General features: G+C 40.1%; 1 protein-coding gene across 1 annotated transcript in view; it reads right to left on the bottom strand.

Moving 5' to 3' along the window:
• LOC103256245 (probable E3 ubiquitin-protein ligase HERC3) overlaps window positions 1–13,631 on the bottom strand; it is a gene marked incomplete at its 5' end in the record, with an annotated part of 32,345 nt that extends 18,714 nt beyond the window's left edge. The window contains 4 exons of the mRNA XM_008054149.1: window positions 8,615–8,697; window positions 9,465–9,531; window positions 11,802–11,968; window positions 13,488–13,631. Of these exons, the coding sequence (XP_008052340.1) occupies window positions 8,615–8,697; window positions 9,465–9,531; window positions 11,802–11,968; window positions 13,488–13,631 (461 nt within the window). The remainder of the gene's footprint in view (window positions 1–8,614; window positions 8,698–9,464; window positions 9,532–11,801; window positions 11,969–13,487) is intronic.
• Between the last annotated feature and the right edge of the window lie 1,535 nt (window positions 13,632–15,166).

The following is a 15,166-nucleotide window of genomic DNA, read 5'->3' as shown; positions in this document are numbered from 1 at the left end:
AAATTTTTATTGTTACTTCAACTAAAAACAATTCAATTCAGTAAGTTTGATGAACTTATCAGTTACCAAATAAATAACCAAAATTCAATAACTGTTTCTAGGTACTAATAATGATCAAAATATATAGGAAAGACTCTCTTTCATAGTAGAAATAAGAAATCAAAATATTTACAAAAATCTGTAATAAAAAATGTGTATATCCTATGTGAAAAGAAAAAACAGAAATGTAACAAGCCTTTGGATAATATGACTGAATATCACAAGTGTCAGTTCTTCCCAAATTAACTTTTAATTTATCAAAATTCTAATCAAAACCCAAATTGGATCTGGAACTTAATATAATTACCATAATGTTCACCTCTAAGAACAGCTAAAAAAAAAACAAAACCTTGTAGCAATTTGTAAACAGTTTAGATTTTTACCTCAGACTACAGATTTTTTTAAAATGGTTTTTGGGGTTTTTGTTTTGTATTTTACTGTCCTGTTCTACCATGATGGAAATTGTTTTGCATTGAAGAAGATATATTAAATGTCTATTACTAGACAGAAAAGGCAAAGACTAGATTAATATTAGACCAAAAGAAATATCAGACATGGCAACACAAAAATTAAGTAATTATACACAGTTAAAGACATACACTCAACATTTTCAAAAGCAAAAATAGAATAAAATTGACAATACATATGGGTGACAAAAGGATAATAATCTTAATAGAGTTCATACAAATCATAAGACAATTAGTCTTGATAGAGAAATATGTAAAGGACATCAGAGACTATTGTAAAAAGAAGACAGAAAACCTTATTTGAGGCAAAAAGACACATTCTTTAGCCCATGGCACCAGGCAAGCCAGGCTCAAGCAAGATCCAGAGACATGCATCCCCAGCTGTGTGCCCTGGCCAGCAATCAGTCTTCTGTTTACGGTAAGACTTTAGCTACCGGGTTTTCTAGCCACCACTTGTACCCCTGTTGGTCACTTCTCTAAGGATACAGGGATATTTATGATGCCCTTCATGATAGCAAGTGACTCCTACCATTTCCTAATGGGGCTGTCCTCTATTCTGTTTCCCAGACTGCTTACTGGAGAGTTCCTCAGGCAGCCATAAAACCTGCGACATTAACATCCAGCAGGATACCCTCGCTTCAAAGCAAACCACACACTGTCACTCATAAACCATTTTTAACCTGTTATAGGACAAAATGAGTCAAAGCACAAAATAACTGGCAGACAGAAAGGCAGCATGTGATGCACGCTCAGCCAGCTCCCTTAGTATCATGCAGAAAGCTGTAGCACACAGATGCCACTGTGCAGCAGGCACAGCATGCCACAGCCACTGCCCTAAGTGTTTGTACTCAGTGCATACACAGAGACACATGTACACAGACACATACCCATGTACACACACGTATACAAATCATGCATACACAGATGAACACATGTACACACATGCACGTAACGCATACAGAGACACATGGCATTCACATGTACACATGCGTGTGCAAACCATGCAAATACAGACATGTATGCATGTACACATGTGTACATAAATAATGCATACACACAGACATGTATATGGGTACACACATGTACACAAACCATGCATACACAGACATGTACACATGTACACATACACAAACACTTCTTTATTGAGGTGAAATTCACATAACATAAAATTAACCATTTCAAGGGGAACAACTCAGTGGCATTTTGTACATTCACAATGGTGTGTCTATTTAATTCATTTTTTAAAAAACAACTATTTTAGAGATAAATAGCAGTTAAATGGATTGATATTGTATAGAATATGTAAAGTAGCCTATATGTGAAAAAATGCAAAACTTTCAAAAATGAGATTGAATTTCTTATTAAATCAGTTTTTTAAAAAGAGAGAAGGCACACAGTGTTTAAAAGGACTAAGCGAAATGGATACTTTCATACACTGATGATAAATAAGCAAGTATAATTCATTAGCAAAATCAATTTAGCAAAAATATCAACAGATTCCAAATGCTACACCCTTTAATTCAATTTCACACTTGGGATCTTATCATTAAATAGCAATTTTAAAAGCAAAAACTCCCTTAATACACAAAAGATATCTGATATCATCTTATTAAAAATGGTGGGGGTGGGGGAGAGAGACAGAGAAAAGAACACACAAACAGGTCAAGAGTGAAGAAGCAGAAAATACACATTCACATAGCAGACCACACACCCATCCTTTACAGGTGTCCTCTTTGTAATATAATCACTGTCTTCACCTAAGTTCAAAAATTCAGACATTCAATTTCATACGTATACAGTATGTTTATAACCATGTCAACTTTGTTTTAAAACAAAGGGGAAACAGCCAACACTTCACAGTCATGTTTCTTCCGGGGTGCGGAAGGGGGCAGAAGCTCAGGAGGTCAGGCCTTGGTCTCTACAAGGCAGCACATTTATGCTCGTGAGCACAACCCATCTCTGTCTCAACCACCAGGCTCTGAACCCCGCACTCCCAGCTGTGTAACCTTTGTCAAGTGACTTGGGCCTCTTAGTGCCTCAGTTTTCTCATCTGTAAAATGGGAAGGCTTATATGTAAAGTACATGGTAAGCACTCAAGAATTGTGCCGGACCTTTTAATTATGTGCCATTCCTGGAATAAAAACCTGTAATAAAAAATGTGCAAATATAGTGCAAATCTTAAAGACGGTGTCCTTTGCAGACTACATGGGAGATCAGCAAGTCTGGCAGCCTCTGAGCATCAGCAGGTCTTAAGAGCTAGAAGTGCTCGCCATGCATGCGTTTTATTCTCAGGTTCTTACCATGGAATCTACATGCCCTATAGAGCACTTATCTTAATCCTGGCAGTTCTCACTGGATGGTTCTTTTACTATTCTGCGTGTATGTGTGTATGTGTGTGGGTATATGTGTGTGTGTCTTTTAAGACGGGGAAATGGGAAGATAGCAATTGCATTTCATTTAAAGGCATTGCACTGAGGTAAATCTGGGGGAATCTAGAACTATATGCAGGTATTTCATTAATGGTAACAACACCATGTTACAGAGTGTGAAAAGTGCTTAGCCCAGAGCAGTCATGTGATACAGTATCATCCAGATGTGACTACCTGTTGTGGTAAGATTTGGTTGTGATGTAGCCACTAGTCATCAGCCACAGATGTTCTTTTACCTGGATGCCTCCCACTCATTTGACAGTGTAGCTCTTGTCCAAGGATAGAAAGCAATTTTAAAACCAAATTGGATGGATTAAATTATGGGTACAGACTTGACATTCCTCTGGCATTTCTCCCTAGGGCAGCCATGGCATTACTTACTGTTAACAAAAACAGCTTCAGTACCAGCAGTATCCATGTATACACTGCCTAAGTTAAAAACTCAGCAGGTATTATTCTCACAGCTCTTCATTTCATTTCCTTAGTCATATAATACAGGACCTCCAATGATGAGATGGTAGCATCACTGAGGAAGTAACAACCAGAATGACTCATCTTTTACAACTTCACACCACCTTGCTTACCAGGATCTCTACGCACTTTGCTGATAAGATTTCTATTTTGTGCAGCATAAAATGAAAAGAAAAACGATTTATGTATGTCTTTTTCTGGTGTTTGCTAACCATAGCAGCTATATTAAATAGCGTGGCAGTAACCACCCTAGGTCCTTGGAAGTGGCTCGGCGGTGCTAGGGACTGAATGTGTATGTTCTCCCCAAAATCCCTAGGCAGAGACCCTGCCCTGCAATGTGATGGTATTAGGAGGTGGGGCCTTTGGGAAGTAATTAGGATTAGATGAGGTGAAGCTGTGAGGGTAGAACCCTCAGGAATGGGATGAGTGTGTTGGAAGGGTCCTGAGAGAGCTTGCTTACCAGGGCTGCCTTTCATCATCCAGGACCCGAGAAGCCAGCAGAACGCAGCCTGGAAGAGGGCCCTCACCAGACCCAGTCATGCTGCCATCCTGACCTGGACTTTTGGTCTCCAGGACTGTGAGAAATGCATTTCTGTTGTTTACTAGCCACCCAGTCTCCTGAACAAAGATGAACAAGCAACTGTGACAGTAATAAGTTCCTCTACTTATCACCGAGTGACACAGACATGTCCAGCAGTCCCTAGAGCAGCATGGATGAGCTCACTATGTGTTCAGTGAGTGCTAGTGTCTCTGAAAAGTCAAAACCTAAACTTCCAATGAACACTGAAGCTGTTTCAGACTTTTTTTCTTTTGGGAGGGGAAGAAGGGTGGAGGGAGTCAAAGTCTCACTCTGTCACCCAGACTGAATTGCAGTGATACCATCACAACTACTGCAGCCTAAACCTGCTGGGCTCAGGCAATCTTCTGCCTCAGTCTTCCAAGTAGCTGGAACTACAGGCATGTGCCACCATGCCTGGCTAATTATTTATTTATTTATTGCAGAGACAAGGTCTCACCAAGTTGCCCAGGCTGGTTCTGAACCCCTGGGCTCAGGCAATCCTTTTGCCTTTACCTCCCAAAGTACTGGGATTATAGGCATAAGCCACCATGCTTGGCTCCAGACATTAATCTCTAACAGAGTATATTGGCAATCAAAATTTCTCTGCCTGAAATGACAAACCAGATTTATCTACCACTTTACAGAGCACCTTCCATTCTCATGCCCTCTTCTCTACTTTCTAGTATCCAGATCTTAGTGGGCTTCCAAACATAGCTCTCTCCCATATATCTGTCCTCCCAGATGCATCTGCCCAAGCCGGTTTCTCTGACGCCTTCAGATTCAGTCACTCAATTTAGTCTGCATATTCCATTTATGGGTACATGTGAGAACAGCTTATCGCCCTAAACAAACTGTGTCATGTTTTAGTATTCCTCACAGTGTCTCTTGCAACTGTTGAGTCAATTAATGGTTGATTCAAAGAAATGTCTGCTGAATAAGGAAAAAGACAGTGAGGGTAACAGGGAGAGAGAAGCAGAGAGACAGAGAGAAAAACTCAGACTCAGAAAGAGACAGAGATAGAGAACAAAAAAGAGACAAAAAGTACACTAAGAGAAATAACTTGATATAAGATATGAAAAGGAGTTGTAAGTGTTAACAACTGCCTTAACTGCAGACTGTGTCATAAATCGCCCATGCCTAAGCCAAATCACTCATTTCCCAGTCTTTATGTCACACCCACATACTAGGATGACTCACCGAAGTACTGGAACATTCTGAATGTTCCCCTTCCTCAGGCTGCCCACCTTCCCATTGCTAGCTTCTAACACATGATGCACACATCATCATGCCTGATATCTGATGCAAAAGCTAAGACATCCTTTAAAAGACTAAAGTCTATGTATGTACCCACTTAGACCCACTTAGGTACACACATACATATACTATGTTATAAAGCAATCACCAAAACCAAGAGGGAAGACAAATCATCCAAGACTACAAATCCACTTGGTGATCTGCCACAAATGTCTCAATTCTAAAAGCACTGTCAGACTATATGGAATAATAAGCCTGCTCCTACTAAGAAAAAAATTTCCTGCAAATAAACGATCTGCTGTTAACAAAAGTACCAACAATATACAGATAAAGGAAACTGCTTTCAGTATCAAGAGATGCTTATCAAGTAACAGCTCTGACTGAACACTTTGAGACAAGACTAGCCTTCATATGAGATTTCTAGAGCCAAGGTAGTATTATCCTCTGAAGCCATTTTTGTTGGGTGTTCACCAGATTCTGTGTTCACTTAACTCTAACATAGCAGCTCATACTTTGCCCACAGCTGAAGCTTCCTGGACAGTCTGGAAGGTTTATATGTCAAAAATGGTTACTAAATGTTGCATTAGATCATACTATTTTCTAGTTGTTATTTAAAATGCCAGAGAAGGGAAGAAGTCTGTCAGTTGTTCTATCATTCCTATTTTCAAAAGGGAAGATTTACAGAAGGAAACCAAGACAGATCACTTGGGTAGAGTGAATTTCCTAGGATCTCTGACAGCACCCTTGCAACCATGCAGAGGAAGCAGCCAAAGGAAGCCCAGAGCGAGTAGTTTTTCTCCCTGCATGCTTACAAACTGAAGCTAGTTTCTCTATATCTGTAACTTTTTCCACAGCTCCCATGAAACCTTGCTTTCCCTCCCTCACAACCCCCATCTCTCATCTCTCCTCACCCTCTACTCGCTCTTCCTTAAAGTCAAGAGGCTTTCACTTTAGCCTCTGTGATCATGATGCTCAAATCCTTATCTCAAGGAGACACCTCTAAGGATACACAGTTCCCTTGTCTGTGTTTTGTGTTTGTTTTACTTGACCATTTCCTTCTTGGTGGTTCTTGTATGCAACCTCGAACTCCCTGGTGATTGAAGTTGGCATAAGTAATTAAACTAATAAAATTTTCACATAAGACTTCTTTATTGAGAGATGTAAATTTTCTACTCTAAACATACTGCCTGGGTATCACAAAGACATGTCAAAATCAACATATTCAAAATGGAACGTTCCCTCCTCAAACCTGCTTTATAAAGTCTGTTTCCTATTAGTCAGTTGTTTGAATTAGAAACTTCAGCATTGTTATCAATACATGTCTTTCTCATGCTATTCATATACAAGGGGGTCCCCCCAAAAAGGGAATTATTTTTTTGGAGGGCAGGCCCCCTGTAGTTCAGACATTCCCCCGCTAGGTTCCAGGAACCCATCAGCATCAGTGCACCAGCTAGCATTGTGAGAGGCTGCGTTCAGCTTCAGTAACATTTTTTTGGATTCTTTCAACATGTTTGCCCATTTGATGATGGGTGGTTTACAAATGCGCCTGCCCACACTGCTCTGTGTGCTCAGCAGGTTTTGACCCAAAACGGCATGACCCCTATGCCCCACCCTCCCTGTTTACCCAATCTCAACCTGAGCAACTTGGTTTTTTGGTTTCCCCAGAGGAAAAAAGTTCTAAACGGGAAACGTTTCACCAATGTGGAAGAGGTAAAACAAAAAACAGCAGCATTCAAAGGCATCAAAATTGACAGTTCAAAAACTGTTTTGAGCAGTGGGAAAAGTGTCTCAATAGGTGCACCGCATCAAACGGAGACTGCTTTGAAGGTAACTGAAGTTTAAACAAGTAAGAATAAATCCACAATGTTTTATAAATAAATTCTGGGTTTTTATCTCATATAACGAGATACTAGCTCCTATTGATTCTATAGCCCACACATGAACAACTCAGTGTTCTACTACTCTCATTCTGGCCTTCACCATCCTTTAAAAAGTCTTCGAATGGGTCTCCTTGCACATGGTCCATTTCTACACAATCACTGAAGTCATCTTTCTAAAACAGAGACCAACCATGTCCTAGTCCAAGCCCCATTCAAGGCCTTAGGGACCTCCACTCTGACGCTATCGCACCCACTCTTCATCTATCACTAGTCCTCACCCCACAAGTACTCAACAATCTCTGTCATGTGTCAAACTGGAGAGTCCTGACTCACATTATTCCCTGTACCTAAAATGTTTTCCCCCAGTGCATTCTTCAGTGTCCCCCAGTGCAGCCTCTCACTCTAGTTTCATGGCACCTGGCCTAGGACTCCTTTAAAACATATCATCCATCTGCAATCATTGAGTATATTAGCCCTTCTCAACTAATCTAGAGTTTTTTTTTTTTTCCCTGAGTCTGAGTCTAGGCTGGAGTGCAGTGGCATGCTCATGGCTGCCACAGCCTCAACCTACTGGGCTCAGGCGATCCTTCCATCTCAGCCTTCTAAGTAGCTGGAACTACAGGCATGTGCCACCACGCCTGGCTAATTTTTTTATTTATTGTAGAGACAAGGTCTCACCAAGTTGCCCAGGCTAGTCTCAAATCCCTGAACAATCCTGAGCAATCCTCTTGCCTCAGCCTTCCAAAGTGCTGGGATTACAGGCTTGAGCCACTGCGCTCGGCCAATCTTGAGCTTCTTGAGAATGGATGCTATTGCTCTCCTATACCTAGCAACATGCCTGGCACACAATAGGCACTCGTTTGTAAAGTGAATTCATTTATATGAGGATCATCATAATTTATAAGAAATTCAATAAAATCAACTATCTTTTCTCATTTAAACAGATAACTCAGAGAATGTGAGCCATCCTGAGAAATCAGATGTAGTTAATTTTCATGAGGGAGAAAGAATAACTTAATTTAAAACTCATACTACAACTTCTTGAGCAGTAAAATAACAGTAATAGTAAGCATTTTTATAACATTCACTTATTTAACACATTTTTTTTAGGATTTTTGCTAGATACTAGAAATCCTGTGCTAGACGCTAAGAATTCATTCATTCTGAAATATTTTCCTATAAATTATCTAACTTATTCTCACAACCATCCCATGAAGTAGAGAGGGCAGTTATTAAAATCATGATTTTATGATGAGAAAACTGAGACCAAGCAGTTGACGTAACCTGCTCGGTATCAAAGTCAATAACAGTATATCTAGAAATAAAAGTTATCCCCTGATTTCAGGTCTGGTACTTGCCCTACTATTAAAAACTCTAAAATCTGCAAATTCTTGTTCTATCACCCCTACCGCTTCTGCAGAGGGGATTAAAATGTAATTTTAATCTTGGTCTTAAAAGTCAAACTGCCGAGAAATGAAGCAGCAATGTCTGCAACAGTCCAAGGTCAAGACTAACCTGTTATCCTTGCACACAGTCACTTTGTCTCCTCCTGGTATCAGCTTTTTCTGTTCTATCACTCCATAGCTTTCTCGGCAGATCTATATTTAAGGTGGAACAGAGAAATGCTTCAATTTTGTTTGCCACTGATCTTTCTAGAACCCAAATGCCTGTGAGAGGCTTTAGGAACAAATGTAGCTTCACGGCTATTTATTACTACAGAAAATTCTTGAGAAGATCATGAGAACTTGAGTCAGAAAACAATAGCACCTTAAAAAACATCTCTTTTTTTTGAGTTGGAGTCTCACTCTGTCGCCACCCCAGTGTCAACCTGCTGGGTTCTGGCGATCCTTTGGCCTCAGCCTTCCAAGTAGCTGGAACTACAGGTGCATGCTACCATGCCTGGCTAATTTTGTATTTATTGTAGAGACAAGGTCTTGCCAAGTTGCCCGGGCTGGTCTCAAACCCACGGGCTCAGGCAATCCACTCACCTAGTGCTGGGATTACAGGCTGAGCCACTGAGCCCGGCCATCTTTTGTTTTAAGACATGGAGTGTCCAATAAATACAATCAAAGAGAAATGACATGAACTCTAGAAAAGAAATATCATGCACATGTCAGGAATAGAGAGGATTAATGCTTCAGTAATTTTCATAAGTACACAGATCATTCATTCATTTATTCAACACATTCACTGGACTCCTGTAATAGTCAAGGCACTATAACTAAAATAATGTGATTCAGAGAAGCATCTGACGTCATCCTTTGAAGAAGAATGCAGAACATGGAGAAGAACTCATGTTAATAATGACTTGTAAGCATGATGAAAGAGACAGCCACAATCAAAAGTGAACTGTGGAAACGCTTACCGTGAAGTTGAGGCAGAAAGTCTCCTCTACATCCTCTCCAGGATAATCTAAAAGCTCTTGAAGACTCCTAATCACAGAATGAGAGAAAAAAAAAAAGGCAAATCAGACACTGCAATAGTGTTTCTAGTTCAGCCACATGTTTAGGTCACCGGCAGGGAAAAACTATGAAAGAAGATTCTAGAATGAACAAAAGAATTATGGCAGTAGACCTGTAAAACATTCATTAATTGTTCTATCTTCTTACTGGCAAATCTTACGGGATTTATGAACACATTCAGGGACTTTTAAAAAAGTCTGACAGACTTATGTCCTCTTAACCCTGCTATGGCTTGGAAGTGTGTGTGTGTGTGTGTGTGTGTGTGTGTGTGTGTGTGTGTGTGTGTGTGTGTGTGTGTAGAGACAGTACTTCAGGGGCCTTCCAGACTGGCTTCAATGGCTTATGCATTAGTAAAATGAGAGAGAGAAGGAGAGAGAGAGAGAGAGAGAGAGAGAGAGAACACGCACGCGCGCACACGCACAGAGCTGTCTCATCTACATAGGAATCAACACTAAGGAACACTGAAGAAAATGTGCTCTTAAAAGAAGAATATGTTTATGCCAACAACAGTCACACCCTAGATCTCAAGAAAATACATTCTAGCTGGGCTCGGTGGCTCAGCCTGTAATCCCATGCCTTGGGAGGCTGAGGTGAATGGACTGCCTGAGTCCGTGGGTTTGAGACCCATCTGGGCAACTTGGTGAGACCTCATCTCTACAATAAATCAAAAATTAGCCGGGTGTAGTGGCGCACACCTGTAGTTCCAGCTACTTGGAAGGCTGAGGCGGAAGGATCGCCGGAGCCCAGCAGGTCAAGGCTGCGGTGGCCAGGAGCAACCACTGCACTCCAGTCTGGGTGACAGAGTGAGACTCCAACTCAAAAAAAAAAAAGAAATGCTGTTTGCAGAGAGGTTGATTAATGGGTACAAATATACAGTTTGCTAGAAGGACTAAGACCTAGCATTTGGTAGACTAGTAGGGTGAGTATAGCTTATAATAATCTATTGTGTATTTCAAAATAACTAGAAGAGCATAATTCAAGTGTTCCTAGCATACACTGATTTGAGATATAACACAAACTATATAATGTATTAAATTATCACATGTACTCCCCAAATATGTACATCTACTATGTATCAGTAAAAATATTTTTTAATTAAAAAAAGAAAGAAGGCTGGGTGTGGTGATTCACACCTGTAATCCCAGCATTTTAGGAGGCCAGGATAGGAGAATTGCTTGAGTCTAGGAGTTTGAGACCAGCCTGGGCAACATAGTAAGACCTCATCTCTACAAAAAAATAAAAGAATCAGCCGAGTGTGGTGCCGTGTGCCTGTAGTCCCAGCTACTAGGAAGCTGGGGCAGAAGGAATACCTGAGCCCAGGAGGTCAAGGCTGTTGTGGGCCACGATTGTGCCACTGCACTCCATTCTGGATGACAGAGTGAGACCCTGACTCAAAAAATAAAATTAAGAGGAAAAAAAAAAGGAAAAAGAAAATACAGTATTTGCGGGCTGTGAAACCTGGGGAGAAGAAGGGCTGACTTTTCATATCCCTGGGTTTCTGCAGGGCCACTGTGGGACTTGAACACCCGTGGATTCTGTTATCTTCAGGGGTTCCTGGGACCAACTGCCCTCAGACATCAAGGGGTCACTGTACTGACACATGCTACAACATGGACGAACCTTTAAAACACACTGAGTAAAAGACACCAGGCACAAAGAACCATACACTGCATGAGTAGGCAAGTCTACAGAGGCAGAAAGGTCTGTGGTTGCCCAGGACTGGGGGTGAAGAGGCTGAAGATAATGGCAAAAGATGTCAGGTTTTGTTAGGGCGATGAAAACACTCTAAAATTTATTGTGATGATGGTCACACAACTCTGTGAATACACTAAAAGTCACAGAATTGTACACTTTAAATGAATAAATTGTATTGCATGTAAATTACATATAAATAAACTTTTTTTTAAAAGTCTCCCTGTTCAATCTTCTCTTCCCCATTATCTCTGGATCATGACAAGACTCGACTTCCTTATATCTTTAGAAAGGCAGAGATTACTTGTAATCCTAAACAACTCTTCTTCCTCTTTATCTTTCTCCCTCTGCCCTTACAGTAACACAGGCAGTGCTTCTAGCAAACAACTGTGTAGCTATGTCTGAAGACAAAACATACACAACAGAGTCTAGCCACAGAATTGAACAATCTCCAACTTGTACAAATGGTATTTTCAACCTTCAATCCCTTTGTAAGAGGCAGCCAGAACAGTTCTCCACACCAGTCACCTCTCCCTTTAGCTCTGTACCTTCCTTCAGTGGGTGACAGTTCCTTTAAGTCTTCCAAACCAGGCTTGACATTCAGCAGCTTCTTGTAGAGAGCCAGGGGGAAGTGGAGGTCAACCACCGTGGAGTTGTAGATGGCTAGGCCACAGGTTATGCCAATCAAGTGAAACCAGTTGTGCTCTACAAAACACTTTTTAGGATGGATACAAATGTGTCAAAAAGAAATGCCGTATTTGTGGTCCTCAAAACATTCTACTATTTACCTCAAAATATTTTCAATATAAAAGAATAAAGGCTTCATTCATATTTAGTTATCTTCTGAAGCACAGAAACACACCTGACAAAAGCTCAGTTACCACCCAAAGATGCAATGTAGACAATGTTAAGCCTTTACTGCTTACCTAGAGACAACAGCTCATAGTCACCTAGAGCAAGACCATCCAACAGGACTTTCAGACAAGATGGAAACAGTCTATTCTGTGCCATCTCCTGTGGCAGTCACTGGCTACATGTGTCTACTGAGCACTGGAAATGTGGCTAGCACAACTGAGCAAATGAATCTTTAGTATTATTTAATTTTAACTAAAAGAAATTTAAATAGCCACATGTAGCTAGTGGCTACCTTTTCGGACAATGCAGGTTAGGAAAAAAGCCCTGACAGAAAATAAACTATAGTCTAGCTGAAATTAGAATGCCTTTTAAAACTTAGTTCTTCTATTGAATTTTCAAAAATGAAGCATTTGTATTATGTGTATTGTGTGTGTGTGTTTGTGTGTGTGTGTGTGTATGAAAGGGGACTCCCCCAAAAAACAGAATTATTTTTTGGATGGCAGGTCCCTTGTAGTACAGTCTCTCCCACTAGGTAAGAGGTCTAGGAACCCATTGGCATCAGTGTACCAGCAAGCGTTGTTGTGAGAAGCTGCGTTCAGCTTCAGCGAATGTTTTTTTTTGGAGATTCTTTCAACACATTTGCCCATTTCACATGGATGATTTATGAGTGCACCTGCCCACACCATGCTGAGTGTTCAGCAGTTTTGGCCAAAAACAGCATGACTCCCATGCCACACCCTCTCTATTCACCTGATATCACCTCTAGTGACTTTGTTTCCCCAGATGAAAAAAGTCCTCAAAGGGAAACGTTTTGCTGATGTGGAAGAGGTGAAACAAAAAAAACAGCAGAAGCACTCAAAGGCATCAAAACTGACAAATTTGAGAACTGCTTTGAGCAGTGGAAAAAGCATCTCCATAGGTATACTGCATCAAATGAAGAGTACCCTGAAGGTGACTAAAGTTTAAATATGTAAGAGTACACAATTTTTTATAAGTAAATTCTGGTTTGGAGGGAAGTCCCCCCTCATATGTGCATGTGCATTCATACACACATTGTCATTGTTAATATGTCATTTGATTACTGGCTTTCCACGTTTCATAAAACGAATTTATCATACCATGCTCCTTTTACCCTTCTCAGTTAATAAGACCTAGTAGCATCTGAACTACTAGAAATAGAAATGGGGCTGATGGCTGACAAAATGCACTATGAGGTCTTGGCAATAGTTATAAATGAAGGTTGGATACATTACTTAGGCATTTAAAATTTTTATCTGTATCATGTTCACTTTTCAAAGTTAGAAGTCAGGGGATTGGTCCGGCAACAAAAACAAGGTGTAATTTAATCCATCTGGTGAACTGTGGCACCACTAACTTACTGTATCTGAAAACCACAAGAGACTGGAATCTTGATAGTAGGTAAACATTCCATAGATGGGATTCAGAAGTTCTTTTAATAGCAAAAGAAAGAATTCCTTTGTCACACCACCAGCATCTACTGCTTCTTCACCATCAAAGATTACCTTAAAATAATGGAATAGAATGAATACTTCAGGGAAATCTTTGGCAAATTATATCTCTTTTTTAGAAGATTCTTTCTAAACTCAGGACACAGTAAGGAAGATGTAACAGAGAATCTACACTGATGCAATGCAAACTGCCAGGCATACCTGTGGATTACTGCTGGTAGCATAAAGTTTAACAAGGTACTTAAAGATACGTACAATTTTTACTAGGCGTTTCAACAGGTACAAAGAAGTCAGGAGTTTACCATACGTTCACAGAAAGTCTACTGTCTACTTAAGGGCAGTAAGGCAAACATAAAGGAGGCAATTAGAGAACACATTTTCTTTTCTTTTCTTTTTTTTTAATGTTCTTTTGAGACATTTCTATTCATGTCTTTTGCCCACTTTTTTTAGAATCAATATCTTTTATTATGATATTATCTAGATTTCTTTGATTTCTTTTCTGTGTTGTTTTTCTTTTCAGCACATTTGAGTTCCTTGTAGATCCAAGATCTACAAGTTCCTTATAGGTCTATTCATGTCTTTTGCCCACTTTTTTTATAATCAATACTTTTTATTATGATATTGTGGGGTACAGTTAAGGGTTAGGTATACAAATATGCTTTGTTCAGGCACCCTTGTTGATAAGAGTTGTCTCCCTGTCCCCAGAGAGATATTTACTACTGTTAATCCCATCTCCTTTCCCCTCCCCCCCATAGTTTCCCACTGTCAGTCATTTTCTTATAGCATTACGTTGGATGTTCAAGGTACACTATATGAATGAGAACATGTGATACTCAGATTTTTGCTTCTGTGAGAGATCACTCAGCATTACAGACTCTAGTTCCATCCAGGTTGCTGCGAAATTCATGATTTTATTCTTTTTTATGGCTGCGTAGTATTCCATCGTGTATATGTACCACATTTTTTTAATCCAGTCCTCTTTTGATGGACAGCATGGTTGCTTCCAGGTTCTTGCTATTGTGAACAATGCTGCAGTAAACATATGTGTGCAGGTATCTTTTTGATAGAGTGATTTGAATTCTTCAGGGTATATTCCCAGTAGGGGGATTGTGGGGTCATATGGGAGGTCAATATTTAGAGCTTTTAGGAATAGCCATACTGTTTTCCATAGAGGTTGCACTAGTTTGCACTCCCACCAACATTGTAGAAGTGTTCCCTTTTCACCACACCCTCTCCAGCAACTGTTATTTTTTGAGTTATTGATAATTGCCATTCTGACTGGAGTTAGGTGGTATCTCAGTATGGTTTTGATTTCCATCTCCCTGATGATTAGTGAGGTTGAACAATTCTTCATCTGTCTGTTGGCTGCTCGGATGTCTTCCTTTGAGAAGTGTCTGTTCATATCTTTTGCCCATTTTATAATGGGTTGTTTGTTTTTTTCTTTTCAGCACGTTTGAGTTCCTTGTAGATCCAAGATGTTAAGCCTTTGTCAGACCTGGTGTTGGCAAATACTTTTTCCCAGTCTGTAGGCTGTCGCCCTGCTCTCTTGATGGTTTCTTTGGCTTTGCAGAAGTTTGTCAGTTAATGAT

Source organism: Carlito syrichta, unplaced genomic scaffold, assembly GCF_000164805.1.
Source record: "Carlito syrichta isolate Samal-C Ts95f unplaced genomic scaffold, Tarsius_syrichta-2.0.1 Scaffold289150, whole genome shotgun sequence".
Lineage (NCBI taxonomy): Eukaryota > Metazoa > Chordata > Mammalia > Primates > Tarsiidae > Carlito > Carlito syrichta.
Note: the sequence above shows the minus strand (reverse complement) of the source record. Positions and strands in the feature narration are given on the sequence as shown.